Source organism: Calonectris borealis, chromosome 15 (genome assembly GCF_964195595.1).
Source record: "Calonectris borealis chromosome 15, bCalBor7.hap1.2, whole genome shotgun sequence".
Taxonomy (NCBI): Eukaryota; Metazoa; Chordata; class Aves; order Procellariiformes; family Procellariidae; genus Calonectris; species Calonectris borealis.
The window spans coordinates 8,897,693-8,913,856 of record NC_134326.1 but is presented as its reverse complement, the minus strand read 5'-3'; the positions used below and the strand labels follow the sequence as shown (position 1 = coordinate 8,913,856).

Below are 16,164 nucleotides of genomic sequence, written 5' to 3'. Positions count from 1 at the left end.
AGCAATGTCGATTTTTTTTTTTTTTTTGTTCTAGCTTTAAAATATAGATAAATGATGTAGAGCAGACTGGGGAGAGAAGTAAAGAGAGGACGTAAAGGGGAAATTTTGAGTGCTTTGTGTCAACTTCAATCTAAGTGGTTTTGCCAGTTTCATGCACTTATGAAATAAGTATTAAAAACTGAAACCTTGATACTAGTAGCTCAACTGACTTAAGTATTCACTGTAGGAATCAATTACTTTCATATTGTGGAACATAACTTTTTTTATGGGAAAAATATATAGTTTAACAAGAAATTATTTCTCTGATCATCCATCTCACTGTACTGTAGCAAGATCTGGGTTGTACTTAGTTTAAATGTAAAATGAAGAGCTGCTAGAATCCTTAACCTGGCTGACCTAATTAGAGCCCTCCTCCTGTTTCCTATAAAAGGAAAACTGCATAAGACTCAGTGCCAGTGCTTTGAATAAATTTTATACACACAATGGCTGCACTTGCTCATGCTGGCTGTTATGAAGTAAAAATTTAAGTTCATACTGAGCTGCTTAAATGGTACCACTGGGAATAAACCAAAAGCTTAACAGGATTCAGAGCCACACGTGATATAGGGCTTGGATTAGCGTTTTGGTTTCAAAGGTCAACTGAGCTGTTGCTTCTTCCAGTCCATGTGCTCTCTGCGGGCAAAAGCAGACAAAGGGACAAACGTGCAGTTAAACTGCAATAATTTCCTAGGCTGAAAAATCCTTCTATGGTTTGAGGCAATGCCTGAAATGCTGGTGGAAATGGAGCAGGTAAGGCTCTGGATATTTGTATTAATAGATTGCTGCCACACTTTGATTACAGAATCTGGGGAAAAGGGAACAGGAGGAGAGAGAGACTTAATTATGCTTCGGTGTCTGCGAATTACAGTCTGAAATGTTAATTTAATGAGTGGTGCATTTAGTCACCCAGTGATGCATTATGCTTAAATGACTGTCATATGGACCATGACAAAGTTATGATGTCATATGGACTATGACTATGATAAAGTTTTTGTTTATCTATTCCATGAAATCATGGTGTTTCACAAAGTGAATGTAATGATAATGAAGAAATTGAAAATATAAGCTAGACTACTACTGAATTCAATGTAAATATTTAAGAAAAAATATATATTCTGTTATGAAGATAACAAATGACACATAGTTTTTGTAACTGTTACACTGGTGACAAAAATGTGAAGACATTTTACAGGCCAGTTTATGGTTCTAGCTTGACACTCCGGTGTTAATCCTTCCCCTGTTTTCCTCTTGCTCTAAGCCTGGAAAGCAAAACTTCTATTTCCACTTCATTGTTCTTGGTAAGATGTGCAGTGAGCTCCTTCAGTCTGTGGTGGGAGGGAGGGCTGTGACATGAGATGTGCTTGGAGTTGTTACCTTAGTGCTGCTGAACAGGTCAGTATTTCTGTGTAGATTTTTCTTCTGAATTTCAAGTTGTGAAATACTGATATTTTGAATAGAATTCTATGATTAATGAAAGGGAATTAAATGTCCATAGCTTATTACAAGGTAAAATAGACATCTGCATTCCAAGAAGGCAGAAACTGGCTGAAGTGGTTTATACATATGTGCTTTTTTGTCCTGTAAATGTCAGTTGTTTGTCATAAGTAAAGGTCATTTACAAAATTATTCCATTCAATTTCTGACTTGGCTTTAGCTGTGTGTTAATTCCTGTGGTATCAGCTGGTTTTCTCCCTTGACTACCACTTAAATACTGTTTTAGTCAAGTTGAAATGAATTTATCAGGTGAAGACATAAATGTGAATGTAGCTGGAATAAGTCTTGGCCACTCATTCATATGCATCTACTTAACCTCAGTCCTATTGTTAAAAACAACGTTGGGCACGCAGCCTTTGCAGGGTCAGAAGTATCACAGTAAAAAGCTTTGTACACAGGTTCATGGTCCTTCGAAGGCTTGCATTAAAAAAAATAAACTGTCATCTTGTAAGCATAAAATTATGTATATAGGATGAGTACTCTAAGCAGTGATTGCTTTCTCAAAGGCAACCGCCCTTGTGGGATTTACCAGTCGCTTTTCTGTAAAGCTATGGATAAAGTTAATTTGAAAATGCACATCGTTTTCCACCATTCTAAAAGGCAAATGAAAGAAATTCTATAGAATATGTGCCAGAGCTATATTAATGGTACCTTATTTGGCTGTGAAGAGATATCTTGGTCTAATTATGAAGTTTGTAAGGAAAAGATCACAGTTTCAGTGTGCAAACTTGGTAACATTAACACTCTGAAAGCGAGATGTGATGCTGGAATAACTTTGATTACTTGTTGGAGCAACATCACCATGTTGAAATGCAGCTGCGCCGCACTGGAGGTAGGGCCAGCCCGGCAGCCTTTGTTGGAGGCTCGTGGAATGTTGGACGCCTCTGGGCGAAGGGGGACGCGCTCCCCTCTCTCCCGTGAGGAAGCGGAAATTAGGAACTGGTCTCTGGGCTGTTTTTCTAAAAACCAAGGCCTGGGCACTACCATTTTAAATTCTTTCTTGCAGACGGAGGTGCTGGTACCTGGGTCACGTGTTTTACGTACAAGGCTTTCCCACGTTGTTTATTATTCCCAGCTGCTAGGCGCGGCGCGGAGGAGCGGTACTGCCGCGGCGGTGGCACCGCTCAGCCTCTCGGGCTGCTCCCGGCCCCGGCTGCCCCGGGGGGAGGCGAGTCGGACCCCCTTACCTCAGCCCCGCCCCCGGGAGGCGCAGCCCCTCCCTCCCCGCGTGCGCAGGCCCCGCAGGGGCTACGACGCTGCCCCGCCCCGGCGGGCCCTGCGGGCGGAGCGAGGCCCCGCGCGAGGCGCCTTCCCCGCGAGCGCCGCGGCCGCTGCTGCTCCTTTAAACCCCCGCTCGGGCCCCTCCCCCTTTGGCGCTCCCCAGCCAATGAGCGCGCGGCGGCGGGAGGTGCCTGCGTCGGCTGCGTCCCCGCGGCCCAATGAGGGCGCGCCCTGGCGCAGGGCACGCCCGCCCTCCCGCAGCGCCAGGAGCCCAGCGGGCGCCGGAGCAGGAGGAGGCCCCGGCCCCGGTCTAGGCCCCGCCGGGCCCCCGCGCCGCCGCCATGGTGGGCCGGGAGAAGGAACTCAAGATCCGCTTCGTGCCGGGCCGCTGCGAGCTGGTGGAGGTGAGCGGCGGCGCCGGCAGCCCGCGGCGGGGCGGCTTTCTCCGGGTGCGCAACGACGGCTGGTGGGGGCTGCCGGCCGCCCCGCCCTCCCACAGCCCGGGTAGGGCCGCGGAGTGCGCCGCCGACCGGGCCGCCCCTCCCGGGTGGTGCCGCCGAGCTGCGAGGAGCGGCGGGGCGGGCGGTGCAGCGCGGGGCGCAATGCGGCGGGGCCGCTGCGGCCGCACTGGCGTCCCGCGGCGGGAGGCCGGGCGCGTTGGCTGAGGCGGCGCCGCTGGGTCTTCGCTTCCACGTTACTTCAGGTGCCGCCCTTCCCCTGGGGGGCTGCCCGCGGGCCCGGGCAACCGGAATGAGCGTGCGTCTCCTCACGTGAAGTACCGTGAAGATTTTTTCGTTTTGCAGCGGGAAGCTGTGTCTGCTCAGCCCGCTTAATCGTTAAACCGCTCCATCCTAGCGGCCCTGCTGCGCGGGGAGGAGCCCTCTGCCCTAGGGAACGCTGCAGTGACTCCCCGTATCGTTACTGCTGTAGCTTGCTGCTTGCTGTTGTCACCTTTTATTGTCGGTAACGTTCGGCAGGTGCAGCTTTTAACTGCTGCAGGGGTGAGTGTGTCAGGTGTAGGTTAACTACGTAACAACTTCTTGTCAGAGTTAAGGTGTATTCGCGTGTCAGGTGTATTCCGTGACTTCAGGAAAGCCTGTTGGTTTTCCTTTTGCTTTTTGTTGCTGTAGGCCATGTCAAAGCTGAATGAAGAGCTCAGTGCAGTGACGTCCCTGCAGTGACTTGTCATCACCTTGTGTTGCAGATCTCAGTAGCTTCCGTTTTTAGTGGGCGTTCCTTAAAATTGATATTTTTGAGTTCATCGTGATTTTGTCAAGTTCAGTTTTTATTTAAAGCTTAAAAAGTACTTGTGTCTTGGTTTTCATCTCAAAATGCATTACATTTTACTACTTTTGTAAATTATACTCTTATTTTGTATTTTGGTAGCGTCTACAAAGTCATCTGAGGTCTCGTAAATACTATTTTTTAATCTTATGATGTTGTTGCTTGTATGTTTTTATCTGAGTGAGACTGCTGAGTACAATTCTTTTTTATTACATTAAGAGTTTCTCAATATTGAACATCAGATAAAGCAAAATGAAATTGGATGCTTATTATAAAGGTCAAAATTGTGCAAAATCAGTTGCTAAGAGAACTTTTTGCACATTTGATAACTCTGAATGTGATTGCTTCTTAGTTGAGAAACACACATAAAAGATGTCTTAGCAGATAGGCTAATCTGAACAAGAACTTGCATTTAAGCCTATAAAACTTGCAGGCAAAAGGCTTATATTTGAATTCTAGAATGTCTTTTATTCTTTATATATAGTGACTGTCTATAAAATTACTGCAAATTCGAAGTGTACTTTTTAACTCGTTAGGATAACAGTTAAAAGCAGTCTTATCTTTTAGTTGCATTACATTATTAATACTGCAGCCATATTTAAGAAAAAATACGTAAATTAACAAAAGTCAAAAAGAAGATGCTACTCCATATGTGGTTTCAGTTAAGTACTGATACTACTAGATAGTAGATACAGATTTTCTTCTAGAGCACCATGACTAATTCCTTGCAAGACAAGGGAAGTAACAGCAATTAACTTTTTAGCTTTGCTAGTTATTAAAGACGATCTGGTTGCTACATTGAGGTATACGTTGCTGTTAATACGTATTCACTTGTCTGTGTGTGGACAGCTGTGAGGCAACAGCAGTAGCTTCTGCAAGTCTGTGAGAGCATCTGCGAACAGCAGTAGTGGGAACAGTAAACCTCAGAGGTCCTCTGGACTCGGAAGTTCCGTTGTCTGTGGTTTCTGAGACAGAAATGCTGTTGCAGCTGGGTGATATTCTGTGAAGCAGCAAGGCAGCATGTAGGGAAAGAGTTAATCTGTGCAGGTCTTGTATTACCAGAACCTTTAACTTCTGGCAAGGTGAAATACGTTTAAACCAGTAGTCACTTTGTGTTGAATTTATGGGAAACATCTATCACTTACCGTGGTTTCTCAGAAACAAGTGACTAAAATCAATTAGTCTTGCAGACAAGAGCAACAGGATGCAAACTGTACCTAACTTGGCAAAAATCATGATTGTGTTCGGTTCAAGCTGTGCTGCTAACGTAACATCCTCTTTATGATGCGTAGAATAAACAAACTTAGATGAATGATGCTTAAAATACTTACAAACAACACATGTTTTTGCGTTGGTCATTTTCTACTTACTAAAGATACTCTGTGATGTTTTTGGAGAACCTTTCGACTCTTTTCTGCAGCAAGTATTTGATGTTTATTAGCGAGTACCTTCTGGCTGTAAAACCACTGATAATCTGTCCTGTGAGCTCCATCCAGACTTTGCTAAGATAAAAAGTACGTAACAAAAAAAGAAAACAGTACTCGCATGCTCTTGCTTATGCTTTTCAGAGAAACATGGGCAGCCTTAAAAAATTGTAAATAAACTTGTGTTCTGAGGTCAAATTGACTGTAAAGGTAAAGGTAACTTTTAAAAACATTACTTGCTGTAGTTTGTCATTTTCAAGAACTGTCCAGACAGAAATTATTGATTTTCATTCAGTACTGATGGGAATAAGTCTGAAGATTCAGAGTTGAGGAAAATGCACGCAGCGTGCTGGGAACTTTAAGCAATTGTTTTGGGATAGGCTGTTTCCACAATGCACCTCTGCATATACCCTTATGGAACAAAAACTTTTTAACTTTAAGGCTGAAAGACAGACAGTAATTTGGAAGCAATTTCTGTTGCTTCCTGTGCTGCAATCAAAAAGTAGTGGTCTGTTAGAATGCTGAAAATGTAGAAATGCTCAGAAGTGACTGGGCTATTTGAATTGCGTAGTAGAGAGCATTTACAAAATTATAATCAATTATTACAAATCGTCCTTGTGTATAAAGTGGGCAGGAAACCCAAGATTTATGGATTCTGCACAGCTGAAGTATGAGCATGTGAGCATATGCTTTTGTTTTTAGCAGGCTCTTGTTCCATGATACATGCAGAGGAAAGCATGAAAGGAAAATAAAGATTGCACAGACAGACATGAATCTTGTGTTTGCTGTCTTGAAAACTTAATGGTCTAGTGAGTGCTGGAGAGGAAAGAACTTTGTGTGAACTGGTGTACACAACTGTCTCAAGTACTGACATGCGGGGTAGCTGAAGTAAAGCTTTAGTATGTTGTATAGATTGAGAGTTTAAATTATCAAATTACTTTCAGATGCATTTTGTAAAACTGAGAAGAGAGCTGTGTCTTGGTTTTACTTATTATTAGACTATTGTGTTGAATAATGATGAACTACTGTTCTTTTTAATAATAAAATTCAAGTCTTCAGTTCTCACGATCGTTGTAGGTAGGCCCACAGTGAGTTGTGTTGTATTGCTGCAACCTCTAATGGGCACAGTCTATCGAAAATTATTTGTTGCAGGATGTGGATTGTAAATATTTTGGGTCCATTTTCAAAAGAAGTTATTTCCCTCATTTCAAATTGCAAAAAGTTACCAGATTTTCAATGAACTTAAAATTCTGTCTTCATTAGTGGTTTGTTTTTTTTCTCCTCTTGTTGTAGAAGTAAATGAGTTTCCCATTTAACTTTTGTTTTCAGTATCTTCAAAAATATGTGTAAATACTTGACTAGGTACAGTATTGGTGCTCCCATATGTTTGTGTTCCATGACACTCCAAAACACTCATGTGGCAAGGAAAGCTATTAAATTCAGTAGCACTGACTGTAGCCTTGCACGCTTTTTAAGAAAAAACAGCAATAAATAACAGCACAAAGAAAACTTTCCTTATTCTCATTTCCCTAGGAAGATGTGGATATTCCCAGTAGGCGAGTTTTGATTACGGGTGCTACGGGACTTCTTGGCAGAGCTGTGTTTAAAGAATTCAATGAAAATAATTGGAATGCAGTTGGCTGTGGATACAGGAGAGCTCAGCCCAGATTTGAACAGATTAATCTTCTGGACTCTATTGCAGTTCATGAGATTATCGATGATTTTCAGGTAAGTTTCTGGAGTATGAAGTAGATGGATAGGGTACTTTATACATCTGGTAATCAGCTGACAGTGCTGTTCTGATACTGAGTTCATGTGGCTTTAGTGGGGCTAATGCTTTGGCAGAGCTCTGAACAATTCTGTGGCTGCCTTTTCTGCCACAAGAAAAAGATAAATGTGAGTTATTGACATAGTAATATGAAGCGGTTCTTTTGAAGAATACTTGAATACAACAGCAGTAACTGCATGTCTAGTGTGCAGTGCAGTAAGAAGTCCACTGTTTTTTCAGTCTGATTTGCAAGGGGAATATATAAAACTGGAAATACTTTATGCAGGGTGTCATGCTATAAAATGGCTTTAAATATCTTGTTAATAGTCTGTATATGTCAAATAAGCCATGTAAATGGCTTATCTGAAAACAGTTTGGCTAATGTTTTTTTAAGTATCATTATGTGTGTGTGAGATATATATATTAGTATTTTTTTTTATATTATTATACCAAGTTAAAAAACCCAACAACTTCAATCTTGCTGTAAAATTGAAGCTACTGAAGATTGTAATTGCAAAATTAATGATCAATTTTTTTGGTATTCTAATACGAAATCCTGAAGCAGCATGGTTCTGTTTTACTTCCTACAGAAAACACACTCCTCAGAATGCTATGATTAAAAATACTACTACTGCTTTATTACTTCTCACAACTTAGTGAAATGCCTCTTTGCCTGAGGGAGTTCATCGCTAGAGTTAGGGTACAACTGCAATCTCTTGACAATGTTTGTTGTTTAAAATTAGTCTTTAATTTCCAGCCTCATGTTATAGTGCATTGTGCTGCTGAGAGAAGGCCAGATGTTGTAGAAAGTCAACCAGATGCTGCTTCTCAGCTCAATGTGGCTGCTTCAGGGAACTTGGCAAGAGAAGCGGGTAAGGAGACCATCTAATGGATTTGGTTTCTTGTTAAAATACCCCATCTACTTATACCGGAACATAAATATGAATAAGTTACTGAAAGCGCTGAATGTCATTTCTGCGATCAGTGTGCAGTCGATCCATTTTCTGTAAGGGTAGCATGCATGTCGATGTGCAGGATCAGTGAACGACAAAGCACTGGGAATGAATGGGGCTAGAAGATGAGGTCTTTTGGAGATTTGTTTAAAGGTTTATTGGGATTTCAAGCAAGGCAGGAATTAAAATAGATTATGTATAAACATTTTCTTCCTAGCTGGAATTGGAGCATTTCTGATCTACATTAGTACAGACTACGTATTTGATGGAACAAGCCCACCTTATAAGGAGACTGATGTACCAAATCCCCTGAATTTATATGGTAAAACCAAACTGGAAGGTGAAAAGGCAGTCCTGGAAAATAATGAAGGTAAGGACACACACATTTTTTAATAGAGGCTTTCTATTTTTACTTAGTTGTATATTAGCTTAATAGACTCGTAAGTTAGTGGTAAAGTTGCAAAACCATGGAAACGAGGTTTAGAAAAGAATGTGATTAGGAGTCAGTCTCCTTGCTCATAAACGATTCCTATTGCTTACAGGTTGACTAAAGCTTTATTTCTTACTTGTTCCAATCTTCATTTGTGTTACTAGTCTCTGCTGACGGACATTCACAAGCCTTTGTCTACTGGGAATCAACCATTCCTAAGCAAAAATAAAATACACCATCGATATATTGTAATGTCGCAAGCTTTAGCACACTTAATATGTAGCTGCTGTTATTCATGGGGATGCATTGCAATTGTTCTAAACGGATGTTTACTTGAAGGGAAAAACAGACTTGCGATTCAATAATAATGCAGATAAAATCAACATAGGCTTCTGTTGTTACTCTCTTCGTTTTTGTGCTGATCTCCTGTTTTGCTCTCATTACATAACCCATCAGGCCATCCATTTTATTTTTACCCACCTAGCTTACCACACACATCAGATTCCTGTTCTGTTTTTAAGCAACTAATTTTTTTTATTTTTTATTTAAATCTTTTCTTAATGAAAAATGGCATTCAAAACACACAAACATAATATAAAAAATTCTACTTAATACAGGAAAAAAGCTTGGGATTGAACGTGTTCCCTTGCATTTAAAACTTACTTCTCGTACAAAAGAGAGGTTTGGTTGTTTCTAGTCAGTATGCTGTCAGTTTCCATTCACAGATTATAAGGAAAGAAGCACTTCTTATTATCTCAAAGAATTGGAAGAAATGTGTCAGTATGGTACTCGCACTGTGATTCTGCTCTGCCTAACCAGAGAATTGAGCAATTGATAAATTATTGTGATGGTCTTTCAGTAAGTATATATATACTATGTTTGAAAATGATAGGCCTTAATTTAGGTTTGTCATTATTAGTAAGAAATAGACTTTGTAAAAAAATACTCTGATAGGAAAAGTCTTATTGAAGTAAAAATCAATTTAAATAAAAAGTTACTCACTCCACCTCTTACTTAAATGCCATCTCTGAATTTGACTGTGATGCTGTTTGCTCCCTCTTCTAGATTGGTAATGAAGATAAGACTGCACCAAATTCACGTACGTGTGGGTATCTTACTAGATCCTTCCCCGAACTCAACACTTCAGTTTTGTTTCGTAACCTTTTTGAGCATGATCTGTCAGGCAGTAGTGGGTTGCAGCAGTGGTATTATTAGCAGAAGGAATTTCGAGATGGTGCTGAGTAAGATGCTTGAAAACGTCAATTCTATTGTTTCATACAAATATAAATATTTTACGTGTATTAGTCTTCCAGACTTTAATTTGCTAATATTGTACAGGTAGAATTCAGTCCATCAAATGTCTGTAGTTGCGTGAAGAACTTCCCTGTCCATTTCTGTTGTATAATGCAAGAATCTCCACTAATAATTTGGCTTTTTGCATATTTTTTTAAAATATATTTTACTTTGATTAGGAGAGGATGCAAGTTATATTTAGTACTTGTGCTTGTAAACCGAAAAAGTTGCAGTAGGTCTTCAGAACCATTGGTAATGAAGGTAATACTCTCCAAGTCTCAGGTAGTGCTCTCAGAACAAAAAGGTGGCAGTCTTTTTCTCAAATAATGAATACTTCTTAAGATACTAAAAAAGAGGTATTTCAAGCAGTATTTCAAGAGAGGAAGAACATATTTGCTGAATGACCAAATAACTGTTTCTAGAGCAGCAGGAAATCAGTGTCACGTTGGGTTTTTTATTGTATTTGTTTTTCTTGTGCAAGTACTTATTTCAGTTTATTTTTCTGTGAGAATAAGTTCTGTGTTAGCTTTTCCTTTTTATCTTTCTAATAGCTATAGCATTTTCCTACAAATCTTTAAGAATTGCAATGATTTGGTGACTTCCACTTCTAATATCAGGACTGATTTTATTTCTTTTTCTTTAACTAAAAATATCTGTATTACTTATAATGAATTTGTCATAGCCGTCTTGGATTTCCCCTCAAAGAGGCCTTTTGAGTCTTCATGACTGAGATAGACTAGTACGATGTATTCCATCATAAAATATCCTTCTTTGCACTTGTTTACTGTTAGTTTAATTTCTCAAATTGCAATCTTGAAATCTAGTATTGTTTACTACTGTATTCTGTGAACCTATTCCTTATTTGTCAAGCTTTTTATTAATTCCAAAGTTCATGTCTTTTTTTCTGGTAAATAATATCCTCCTTTATGCAGGAGACTTCTGCATGCTGGATGAAAAATCTTTGTAATTGATGCCTGAATATGGTGATTTGTGATTAGTGGGAATTTTTGTTCTTGCTCTTACCCAGGGAGGATGGGGAGTGCTGGAGTAACTGCATAGTGCAGGGCTTTTTTTCATTTTTTAATTCTTGTTCTAACCCAAACCCTTTTTTTTTTCTCCTTGCAGCATTAATGAAAGCTTGTTAACTTTATAGAAATTAATGGCATAAATGAAAATAAGTTTATATAAACTTAGTGTTTATAAACTGTTTTAATTGATATAAATTAGAATTATATTCTGAGGGCAAATATATTAATTGCATTTTCTTTGTGATTTGTAGATGCTTAATATCACCAACATATTTCTTAACACTTCCAAAACGCTTTTCAGGTTATGCTACAGCATTCACACTTATTCATAACAATGTTAATACTTGTTAAAATATTCTTTCTTTTAGATGCTGCAGTACTTAGAATTCCTGTCTTGTATGGAGAGGTAGAAAGACTGGAGGAAAGTGCTGTGACTGTTATGTTTGACAAAGTGCAGTTCAGTAATAAATCTGCCAACATGGACCACTGGCAGCAAAGATTTCCTACTAATGTCAAGGATGTAGCAACTGTTTGCAGACAACTAGCAGAGAAGAGAATGTTGGTAAGAATTTAAAGAAACAAGCCTCTTCAAGGTAAAAACAGTTGGAGTTCTTGGCTTTGTTTCTGAACAACTGAGAACTGCATATAACCTGTGTTATTCTATGCATTTCTGGAACACTGGGAGGGAGGAAAGAACTAGCTGTAATACTACAGTATCTTTATGTGACAGTGTGTGGATATTCTGACATTTGAAACAAAAGCGAGTGAAGTGATGGACAGATCCTTCTGAAAATTGCCCTGGGCCTTTAATATACAGGAGAGAAATGCAAATACCTAACTTATTCTAACATGCCTTTTACAAATTGCCGTTTTGGACTTAAAAAAACCCACAGTGGTTGAATGTAATTCTCAAAGATGCCCTTGTTTATTGTATTAAGAACACTGAAGTGGCAAAAATAAGCCACTGGACTTAAATACTTCAGTGTGTTTATTTACCACAGCACCTTCAGATTACCACCTTTGCAAGGTAACAGAACCAACCAACCACCTTTATTTTTCATACATATAACTTTGAAAAAAATGGACCATGCACATATGGTGGACATGGCACAATCAATTTGTTTGGTAAGACTTGTACATGGTTTGCAGAATTCATTCAGAATGAATGTGGTGCCTTTTACATTTGTGTTTGAGTTAGAACAGCCAAGTTCCTCCTCCCCAGCTATTTGACCGTGGTTGGTTGGTTGGCTCGCTCCTTTCCCTCCTGTTAATTCTACAGAATATAAGCTGTTTGTGAAAAGTCAGGTCAGATGTATGCAACACCAGTTTTCAGTCTCAATCCCTAGGCAGGTGCTCTCTGAGAATGCGCAAGACATTTCCAGAACATCAGTGAGGTGCTGTTAACGTGCCTTTCACGATAGGATCTTGCTGGAAGATTATTCTGCACAATTCTTGCACAGGAATTAGCCTGAGGGCTAGCTAGCTGCTTTTCTTCACTTGTGTTTCCTGTTTCTTTCATAGGACCCATCAGTAAAAGGAACATTTCACTGGTCTGGCAATGAACAGATGACTAAGTATGAAATGGCATGTGCAATTGCAGATGCTTTCAACCTTCCCAGCAGCCACTTGAGACCAGTAAGTCATGTGTTGTTCAACCTGTAGAAAGATGGATGTGCTTTATCGTTTCCAGCAGTAGGTCTTATGCTAGCTATACAAGAAAGCTTCGTCTTCAGGACAACCTGTGTGAGTATGTCTAGCACAGCAGATGTATTGCTGAGGATGCTGTCTGGTATCTATCTCCGGAAAACAACAGCTGCTTTGACCTGCTGAATTGCAGAAATTACCCAGTCAGTCAGTAACCAGTTTTACAGTCTGTAGTGTAACGGTATTTCTGAAGAACAGTTCCCTTTAGTCATGAGTAAATCCATATTTTTTTGTTGTATTTTTGTCCTTAAAAAAGCTTACAGATTCACAGAACTTTAACTTGAAGGTAGAAATCTGTAAGAACTTTTCAATGTCCAGATTTATTTCTGAATATATGCACTTAAGAACTTCAAATCATTTTTGCTCTGCTTAAAACACCTGTCCTGCAGCTTTATTGACACATAAAGGTAAGACTACTCTTAAAGACATACTGATAACGTTTTGAGAATATAACATGTAAATAAGATTTTATTTATATCCAAAATAAATTCCAAGGATTCTGAATTAGTAAAGGCTGGAACTGAAATGTGGCCTGGAAGATGGAGAGAATAAGAATGGAGAACAATAAGTTAGTCTGAATTTTTTCTGTCCAAATCTACTTGTCTTCAAGTATATCAATCAAGACATGGTTCTGTCAACGTTTCAGAGCACTTTTTACCTTGTGATTATAGTCATAGGGTGAAAAAAGGAATAAAACATAGAAAGGCATAAAGGGTGAGCAGTAACTTAAGACACTTCATGTTGCTCTACCTGACATCTCTTATGTCAAAATGAAATTAACCATAAAACAAGCAAACAAACAAACAAGAAAACCCAGCCCCAAACAAAAAACCTCCCACAAAATAGTTGGAAGGGAGGAGGGAAATGTACCTATACAGAAAGCTATGAAGGAAAATTTCTAAATGAGCATATATAGGAATAAATATTTTTCTGTCATTTCTCATTACTTGTTGGTGTGTTGCGGTTTTTTTCCTGTTTATTTTTTAGATTACTGATTGTCCAGTTGTGGGTGCTCTTCGTCCGAGGAATGCTCAGCTAGACTGCTCCAAGTTGGAGATGCTGGGGATAGGTCAGAGAACGCCATTTCGAGCTGGGATCAAAGAATCACTTTGGCCTTTTCTTGTTGACAAGAGATGGAGGCAGACAGTCTTCCATTAGTTTGTAACTTTTTTAGTAAAAGTATGGTATGTGGCACTTTTTTAAAAGAAAAAAATAGTTTTGTATGAGTGTTCTTAAATTGTGACATTTATGAGTTTTCATTTAATCAGGTAAACATATGGTTTTGCACTAGTGAAATTGTTAGCCTAAAAAACGTTCAGTGACAAAAACTGAGCCTATTTGATGTCATGGATCTTTCCTTCCATTCGTACCAGTCTAACTTAATGTCTGTTCCTAGCAGATTGTGGTTCTTAGTAATCAGTACCATTTGATGCTAAGAACGACTCGGATCACTTGTAGACTTACTTTTGGCTGAAATATGTTGTTGACGCTTAAGGTCTGTGCCATTGTTGTATATACCATTTCTCTTTATTAAAAGACATGGTCAGTTACTTTATCACCCAAAATCTGAGTTTTTTGTTTTTAACTTCTGAAGGTGGTGTTCTTATGAAGTTAAACTGAAGTAGGAATCGTTAAATGTTTTGCTTGAGCTCTGATCAAAATGTTTTTTAAAAAAAGTGAAACTTTATTTTTGCAATTATCTAGTGTACTTTTTATGCTTGAAATATTTTCAGAACGTTCTGTAACTTGAATGCTTGCAGCTTCATATTTGTACAGTAAGTTGTATGCATTTGTTTTAACGGTGACTTAAAAAAGCTAGAAGAGGGTTGGGAAGGTGGGGAACAAATAGTTTTGACTTGGGTTTTTTTGGGGTGGGAGACTGGAGTTGGAGGATTTTTTTTTTTTTTCAAGTGGGGAGTTGTTGTTTTTTGTATAAAAGCATGAAATATCTTCATCTTTCTCTTTCCTTTGGGTAGTATTTGGGATTGGTGAAATGAGTGGGAGGAAGATGTTTGTTAGTCAATACATGTGAGACGGAAAGGAAAGCTATTTCAGGAATTTGTAGCACTGCGGCTTCTTTTGCACAGACTCTCAGATCTTGCACTATTGTATCTTGTTCTGGCACAGCAAAGCGTGTATGTTGAAGGTTTGCACCATAATAATGTAACCGCAATAGTCTAATATAAGCAAATCTTTAATCTGCTTTAGTCTAGTCCTTAAAGTTGGACTCAGTACCCAGGTAGAGGAGGAAGAACACCATTTGTAAAGGTTAACTTCCTTCTGAAGTTGTAGAATCAACAATATAAGTGTTCTGAAACTGCCAGCAGATCATTAGTAAAATGAGAAAAAGCTGCATTTGGGTGACCATTTATTTTTCTGAGGTTGAAATGAAGGGGGAGGGGAAGATGTTCAGCTTTTAATTTAAAAAAAAAAAAAGGGGACACACACACACACACAAAAATAGACCAACTGAAGATCTTCTAAAGGTCAGCTTTACATTCAGTCATTTAATTTCCAACTGGCATATGCTAAGAGTTCATAATCCCAATTTGTTTTTAGTCTGAAGTCCTGATATACACATGGTAACCTATCTCCAAAATGACAATAAATATATATTGCCAGCATGAGAAACAGTTGTTGATTCTTTCTTTACTATCAGGATTTGTTTATCTGAATCATAAATATTTGCAATTCTTCTTGAAATCTGTGTGCCCTTTCAGTGATTTCCCCCCACCCTTTAATTCAATGAACTATTTCCAGAGTTAGATTAGGTTACATCAGTGTTTCCCTGACAATGTGCCCGCTGCCTTGGGGATGTGATAAACGTACACACAAAAAAAAGGTACAGAAGGTTTTGAAAATATGAGCCTGAAACATCCTGTGCCTCAGTGCTTGATCAGGAAGATTCTGAGTACATCCCCTCCACTTGCTAAGTTTTTATTACATTTGACGCCGTATTTTTTTAAAAAATCACAATAAATTTAAAACTGATAAAACTGAAAAACTGGGGATGGGGATAATAAAAGCCACAAGAAGAAAAACTTTGAGGAACACTGAAGTGGACAGAAGAGTTGCTATTCCATTGTGTGTTTGTGTTGTTTTGTTTTGGTTTTTTTTCCCTTGGCATACATAATCAGAAGTGACAGTATTTTATTAAAATCAAGTAGCTAAATAATTCTGTAAGTGGTTCTTTTTTAATTTCATTTCCATTTTAAAAATGTGGGGAAATACATTAATATTTGGAAGGCAGTATATGCCATTCTGGATTTACTGCTCATTTTTGTTAAACTGTTCTCAAATTGCTTATTGCTAGCTAGATCCACAAAAAAAAAAAGTGGATGTTACAATACTGACTAGGGCAGTATTCAATTCTATACTTTGTTTTATTAAAGAAAGGGGCACTTTTTTTTTCCCCAAGATGATGCAAAACTCTCTCTTCCACCTACAGGAAAGTGCTCTAACCATCCATTCCCTTCAACTGGTATAAGTTAATTGGCACTGCATCCATTACTGGATGGGTGGTTTG

At 39.0% G+C, this 16,164-nt stretch overlaps 1 protein-coding gene across 3 annotated transcripts; it reads left to right on the top strand.

Moving 5' to 3' along the window:
- Positions 1-2,591: 2,591 nt before the first annotated feature.
- Positions 2,592-15,618, top strand: MAT2B (methionine adenosyltransferase 2 non-catalytic beta subunit). Of its 3 annotated transcripts, XM_075164120.1 has the most exons (8): positions 3,004-3,158; positions 4,746-4,779; positions 7,000-7,190; positions 7,988-8,102; positions 8,401-8,553; positions 11,303-11,496; positions 12,456-12,569; positions 13,626-15,618. In XM_075164120.1, exons 1-8 carry the CDS (start codon positions 3,096-3,098, stop codon positions 13,794-13,796), a joined length of 1,035 nt encoding a protein of 344 aa, XP_075020221.1. In that variant the 5' UTR covers positions 3,004-3,095; the 3' UTR covers positions 13,797-15,618. The 3 variants fall into 3 exon arrangements, with proteins under 3 accessions (XP_075020220.1, XP_075020222.1, XP_075020221.1); XM_075164119.1 differs by lacking the exon at positions 4,746-4,779 and having other exon boundaries at positions 2,592-3,158; XM_075164121.1 differs by lacking the exon at positions 4,746-4,779 and having other exon boundaries at positions 2,991-3,158; positions 6,996-7,190.
- The last annotated feature ends 546 nt before the right edge of the window (positions 15,619-16,164 follow it).

Coding starts and splice junctions, on each gene's coding strand:
- MAT2B (XM_075164119.1), top strand. CDS start 2,921: ATGAGCGCGCGGCGGCGGGAGGTGCCTGCGTCGGCTGCGTCCCCGCGG. Junction 8,103..8,400: donor GAACTTGGCAAGAGAAGCGG/GTAAGGAGACCA, acceptor TTTTCTTCCTAG/CTGGAATTGGAGCATTTCTG. Junction 8,554..11,302: donor AGTCCTGGAAAATAATGAAG/GTAAGGACACAC, acceptor TCTTTCTTTTAG/ATGCTGCAGTACTTAGAATT.